We start from the raw sequence: 6222 nt of genomic DNA, 5'->3' as shown, positions 1-6222 counted from the left end.
AAAAACATACTCAATCGCATAACAATTCAAGATTTAAATACTTTAACTCATACGTAAATCAAATTAATAACATATTATATAACAACGACAGTTAAATTAAATAATTGACGAAATCGAGATAAAATTCAAAGGTTGTGTTCCCCAAATTTTTCAATAAATACTTTAATATAGAAAACAACAAAATAATAATAATAATAGCATTATAAAAATATATGATGATGATCGTCGTCAACTCACAGTTATGGAGAATCGTCTAAGTTTGCTCTCCAACAACTCTCAGAGTAGCCGACAAGGTCTCAGTTGACAAATCTGAGTATCAAAAATATTTCCAAGACTTTAGAGAAATTTATTCTAAAGTTTAGCTACCTCTAGGAAACCATCAACATCATTTAAATATACTCTAAGCACAAAATAAGATTTTTACTCAAAACTACATTTTTCTATGAATTCAAACTAGGATTAGAGTTGTGCATTTACCTCAATGAGTCTCAATAAACCACTCTCAAGAGATGGGTACCCTTTTCCTTCCTTAGAACACAAACCCTAACCCAAAAATCCAAACCAAAAGAATTTGTAGGAGTTTGAGAAATTAAGCTTGTGGGGATGTTAAATCTCTCATAAGGATTGAGTGTTTGAGTAATAGAGTGAGAAAAAGCAAGGAGAAGGGAATGATAAGAAAGAAGAGAAAAGAAAAAAAAAATGAAAATGGGGGAGTAGGGTTGCTGAGAGGAAGAGAAGGAAGAAGGGGGAAGAGTGAAATGAAAAAACGAAAAGGGAAAAGTTGGTTTTATTATTATTATTATTGTTATTATTATTATTATTATTATTATTATTATTATTATCATTATTTAATTATTATTATTATTATTATTATTATTATTATTATTATTATTATTATTATTATTATATTTTCATTTATAAAGGACACGGGACGTGTCATGTTTTATGCTGTTAATTTTTTAAAAAATACTACCAATTTAAAGTTTCTACATCTGTTTTACTTCTACTCAACCGTACATATGAGTTATTTGTGAAAATTCTCAAGTCATATTGTATAGAAGTTTCATACACGTGTAACTCTAGAGAATCACACATTGACTAGAGTTACAGTGCTTATAAGGCTTAAATAGTCCTCACCTTATAAGTCAGTTTTGTAGAATTTTTATTTAATTAAAAGAACTTATATTGAGCAAACCAAAAGCATGCTTTTGTGTGTGTGAGAGCAGAAGAAAGTATATCAACAGATTCAACACATAGAAACAAGTATCAATAAAAAGAAAAATAATCTCTTTATTGTATCAAGACAGTACCATCAAATTCTACAAAGAATGAGACAACATTCTCAACCACTCTTTTTAGATAGCTTAATTTTATAAACATATGGTCTTCTCCACAGTTGTCTTCCCAGAGTCCATCATTCTTGCACGACAAATTGAAAGTATTTACAATGCCAAAGTAATCATACTTGTTTATCCATAACATGTAATCACAAGATAACAAACCAAGAAACTGACCAACAACATATATACAACGTCCATTTAAATAAGGCTGGTTCTGTTGCGACCTATTCTCCAACTTTATTGGTTCAAGTAAGAAAATGGTAATATATATATTGAGAAAAGCAACAAACTGAACTAAAATTGCTATTTATTGATGCTTTTACTTATTAGAACAGAAAAATATAGCATCAAACCATCAACTAGAATGAATTGGGTTAAATTAATTAAAAACAACATGCTTTTACCTTTAGAATCAACTCTTCCTCAAGGGGAATATTGTGCCCTTCAAATTTCAATATCGAAGCTACAAGAATACATGAGAGACAGAAACAAAATGTAAGCATTCAAAATGGAGCAGCACTAGTTTTAGCAAGTAATCAAATTTCCATTGAGCATGTCTTTGAAACAAAAGCGAGTTCTTTTCACCCAGCTATGAATTACCGAAGAAACATTTATTATTCTTCCTTGAATCCCTGTCTTGTTTGCAATATCTATCATTTTCTCTAGTAGCATTTTTGTTAACAAAAAATGTCCTGCAATTTAAGAATAAAATTAAGAAACAAATTTAATTGTAGTAACTTAGGACTCTGTTTAAGCCTAATTTAACTATATTTAACTTTGCTTTCTTTGATTTGTGGCATTCAGATTATGCTAATGTATGTAGTATAGTAGTCAAATAAATATTTATCATTGTTTTTCAACCTCATAGGTAAGAATGAAAAAATTACCTAAGTAATTTGTAGCAAATGTCATTTCAATTTTCTCTTCAGGGAATTCAATGTTCTGAGAGTATACTCCTGCATTATTTCTGTAAAACAAATTTTATTAATTCTAATAAACTATTACCATAAAAATTTGGCAACCGCGATCTCAATTCTCAACTGAAAACATTTAATAAAAACACTTACATGAGAATATTATGAGGCAATTCTAAAGCTAAAAACTCTGAACAAAATCTCTGTAGAGAAGCAAGATAGCTAAGATAAATTTCCAATAGAATAATCTCAGCATTAGGACTCTCCTTTTGGATTTTCTCTCTAACTTCACAACCCTTTTTCAAGTCCCTAGCACTAACCACAACTCTCACTCCTCTCTTTGCTAACACCTTAGCTGTTTCAGCTCCAATACCTGAAGTGGCACCTTCAATTAAAAATATCCAAAACAAATAAAAAAAATTCATTAACTAATACACAATGTGAAGATCAGAGGTTAGTGGCATTCCGACGTGTGGTGGCGTCGAATTTCCCTGGCTGCTTGTTACTGGTCTTCGATTGAAGAAGAATGAAGATCGGAAACAAGTTGACGGATGAAATCATTGGAATTTTCGGAAGCACGTGAGATGAGGAGTCTTCGGGATTGTGAAGAAGTGGTGGCTAATTTTCCGGATTTATGGCTGTTACAGTCGATGAAATCGAAAGAAGTGGAATTGTCGTTGATGGTGAATTCATTGAAACTGTGTCCCATGTAAGTGTAACTTTCAGTTCTCATGACGGTAACGGTGTTAGGTCAGGAATTGGGTTGCGCCAGACCAATTCGTCGCCGGCGCGGAAGAGAAAACATAATTTAGGGAAATACAAATTTAAGTGTTGATTGTAAAGGAAGGAGTGAACATATACTTTAGAGAAAACAAAATTTATTTAGCGTTTGCATTGAAGGATGAAGGTTGTTGAAAGGTGAAAGTAGTGAAGGGTGAAGGAAGGATTTGTGTCAGGCGCGTGTTTTTGTTTTAATTTTTTTTTTTCTGAATTTCAAGGAATTTTTTTTTTGATAAAATATTTGTTACAACGGTCTAATATAAAAGATCTAATAAAATTTATAATAATAATTATAAATTTATCATTTTTTTTTTGTGTGTAGAATTTTTTTTTTAATATGTATGTTAGAACAATTGAATTATAATAGATCTAAGAGTTTTGTACCAGGCACCCCCCCAATTTGACCTGCCACCCCCCCACTATTTTTTAAAGACTAAAATACCCTTTTGTAAAACAGTATAATATTATTTTAAAAATTATCATTCAGATTTCACACCCCACCACCTTCGAAAATTTACAAAACAAAATGTTGGATTCGAAACTTTAAATTTTCGAAATGAATTTTAGTAAGTTACTCGAAAATTTTGCTATTTTAAAACCTTCGAAATGCAGTTTATTTAAAAAAAGACAAAATTTCGAAACTTTGGATAAATGCCAAATTTTCGAAATAGACAGTATCGAAACTTTTCGAAACTGGGTTTCGAACATTTCCCAGATTCAAACTTTCGAAACTGGGTTTCGAACATTTCCCAGATTCAAACTTTCGAAACTGGGTTTCGAACATTTCCCAGATTCAAACTTTCGAAACTGGGTTTCGAACATTTCCCAGATTCAAACTTTCGAAACTGGGTTTCGAACATTTCCCAGATTCAAACTTTCGAAACTGGGTTTCGAACATTTCCCAGATTCAAACTTTCGAAACTGGGTTTCGAACATTTCCCAGATTCAAACTTTCGAAACTGGGTTTCGAACATTTCCCAGATTCAAACTTTCGAAACTGGGTTTCGAACATTTCCCAGATTCAAACTTTCGAAACTGGGTTTCGAACATTTCCCAGATTCAAACTTTCGAAACTGGGTTTCGAACATTTCCCAGATTCAAACTTTCGAAACTGGGTTTCGAACATTTCCCAGATTCAAACTTTCGAAACTGGGTTTCGAACATTTCCCAGATTCAAACTTTCGAAACTGGGTTTCGAACATTTCCCAGATTCAAACTTTCGAAACTGGGTTTCGAACATTTCCCAGATTCAAACTTTCGAAACTGGGTTTCGAACATTTCCCAGATTCAAACTTTCGAAACTGGGTTTCGAACATTTCCCAGATTCAAACTTTCGAAACTGGGTTTCGAACATTTCCCAGATTCAAACTTTCGAAACTGGGTTTCGAACATTTCCCAGATTCAAACTTTCGAAACTGGGTTTCGAACATTTCCCAGATTCAAACTTTCGAAACTGGGTTTCGAACATTTCCCAGATTCAAACTTTCGAAACTGGGTTTCGAACATTTCCCAGATTCAAACTTTCGAAACTGGGTTTCGAACATTTCCCAGATTCAAACTTTCGAAACTGGGTTTCGAACATTTCCCAGATTCAAACTTTCGAAACTGGGTTTCGAACATTTCCCAGATTCAAACTTTCGAAACTGGGTTTCGAACATTTCCCAGATTCAAACTTTCGAAACTGGGTTTCGAACATTTCCCAGATTCAAACTTTCGAAACTGGGTTTCGAACATTTCCCAGATTCAAACTTTCGAAACTGGGTTTCGAACATTTCCCAGATTCAAACTTTCGAAACTGGGTTTCGAACATTTCCCAGATTCAAACTTTCGAAACTGGGTTTCGAACATTTCCCAGATTCAAACTTTCGAAACTGGGTTTCGAACATTTCCCAGATTCAAACTTTCGAAACTGGGTTTCGAACATTTCCCAGATTCAAACTTTCGAAACTGGGTTTCGAACATTTCCCAGATTCAAACTTTCGAAACTGGGTTTCGAACATTTCCCAGATTCAAACTTTCGAAACTGGGTTTCGAACATTTCCCAGATTCAAACTTTCGAAACTGGGTTTCGAACATTTCCCAGATTCAAACTTTCGAAACTGGGTTTCGAACATTTCCCAGATTCAAACTTTCGAAACTGGGTTTCGAACATTTCCCAGATTCAAACTTTCGAAACTGGGTTTCGAACATTTCCCAGATTCAAACTTTCGAAACTGGGTTTCGAACATTTCCCAGATTCAAACTTTCGAAACTGGGTTTCGAACATTTCCCAGATTCAAACTTTCGAAACTGGGTTTCGAACATTTCCCAGATTCAAACTTTCGAAACTGGGTTTCGAACATTTCCCAGATTCAAACTTTCGAAACTGGGTTTCGAACATTTCCCAGATTCAAACTTTCGAAACTGGGTTTCGAACATTTCCCAGATTCAAACTTTCGAAACTGGGTTTCGAACATTTCCCAGATTCAAACTTTCGAAACTGGGTTTCGAACATTTCCCAGATTCAAACTTTCGAAACTGGGTTTCGAACATTTCCCAGATTCAAACTTTCGAAACTGGGTTTCGAACATTTCCCAGATTCAAACTTTCGAAACTGGGTTTCGAACATTTCCCAGATTCAAACTTTCGAAACTGGGTTTCGAACATTTCCCAGATTCAAACTTTCGAAACTGGGTTTCGAACATTTCCCAGATTCAAACTTTCGAAACTGGGTTTCGAACATTTCCCAGATTCAAACTTTCGAAACTGGGTTTCGAACATTTCCCAGATTCAAACTTTCGAAACTGGGTTTCGAACATTTCCCAGATTCAAACTTTCGAAACTGGGTTTCGAACATTTCCCAGATTCAAACTTTCGAAACTGGGTTTCGAACATTTCCCAGATTCAAACTTTCGAAACTGGGTTTCGAACATTTCCCAGATTCAAACTTTCGAAACTGGGTTTCGAACATTTCCCAGATTCAAACTTTCGAAACTGGGTTTCGAACATTTCCCAGATTCAAACTTTCGAAACTGGGTTTCGAACATTTCCCAGATTCAAACTTTCGAAACTGGGTTTCGAACATTTCCCAGATTCAAACTTTCGAAACTGGGTTTCGAACATTTCCCAGATTCAAACTTTCGAAACTGGGTTTCGAACATTTCCCAGATTCAAACTTTCGAAACTGGGTTTCGAACATTTCCCAGATT

The 6222-nt window shown here is 34.2% G+C and overlaps 1 protein-coding gene across 5 annotated transcripts; it reads right to left on the bottom strand.

The window, feature by feature from the left end:
* Positions 1–187: 187 nt before the first annotated feature.
* On the bottom strand, positions 188–3243 carry LOC101501995 (short-chain dehydrogenase TIC 32 B, chloroplastic-like). 5 transcript variants are annotated; one of them, XM_012720142.3, is made up of 6 exons: positions 2725–3239; positions 2408–2627; positions 2228–2307; positions 1941–2032; positions 1745–1803; positions 190–309 (listed from the first exon to the last, which is right to left on the bottom strand). In XM_012720142.3, exons 1-5 carry the CDS (start codon positions 2813–2815, stop codon positions 1792–1794), a joined length of 495 nt encoding a protein of 164 aa, XP_012575596.1. In that variant the 5' UTR covers positions 2816–3239; the 3' UTR covers positions 190–309; positions 1745–1791. The 5 variants fall into 5 exon arrangements, 4 of the variants coding, with proteins under 4 accessions (XP_027186512.1, XP_012575596.1, XP_073224414.1 ...); XM_073368313.1 differs by lacking the exon at positions 1941–2032 and adding an exon at positions 478–543 and having other exon boundaries at positions 225–309; positions 2725–3243; XM_073368314.1 differs by lacking the exon at positions 190–309 and adding an exon at positions 525–543.
* Positions 3244–6222: the final 2979 nt, after the last annotated feature.

The sequence above is a fragment of the Cicer arietinum genome, chromosome 5 (genome assembly GCF_000331145.2).
Source record: "Cicer arietinum cultivar CDC Frontier isolate Library 1 chromosome 5, Cicar.CDCFrontier_v2.0, whole genome shotgun sequence".
Classification (NCBI taxonomy): Eukaryota; Viridiplantae; Streptophyta; class Magnoliopsida; order Fabales; family Fabaceae; genus Cicer; species Cicer arietinum.
Note: the sequence above shows the minus strand (reverse complement) of the source record. Positions and strands in the feature narration are given on the sequence as shown.

Coding starts and splice junctions, on each gene's coding strand:
- LOC101501995 (XM_073368313.1), bottom strand. CDS start 2,815: ATGATTTCATCCGTCAACTTGTTTCCGATCTTCATTCTTCTTCAATCG. Junction 2,308..2,407: donor TTGCCTCATAATATTCTCAT/GTAAGTGTTTTT, acceptor TTTGTTTTACAG/AAATAATGCAGGAGTATACT. Junction 1,804..2,227: donor ATTTGCTACAAATTACTTAG/GTAATTTTTTCA, acceptor GTATTCTTGTAG/CTTCGATATTGAAATTTGAA.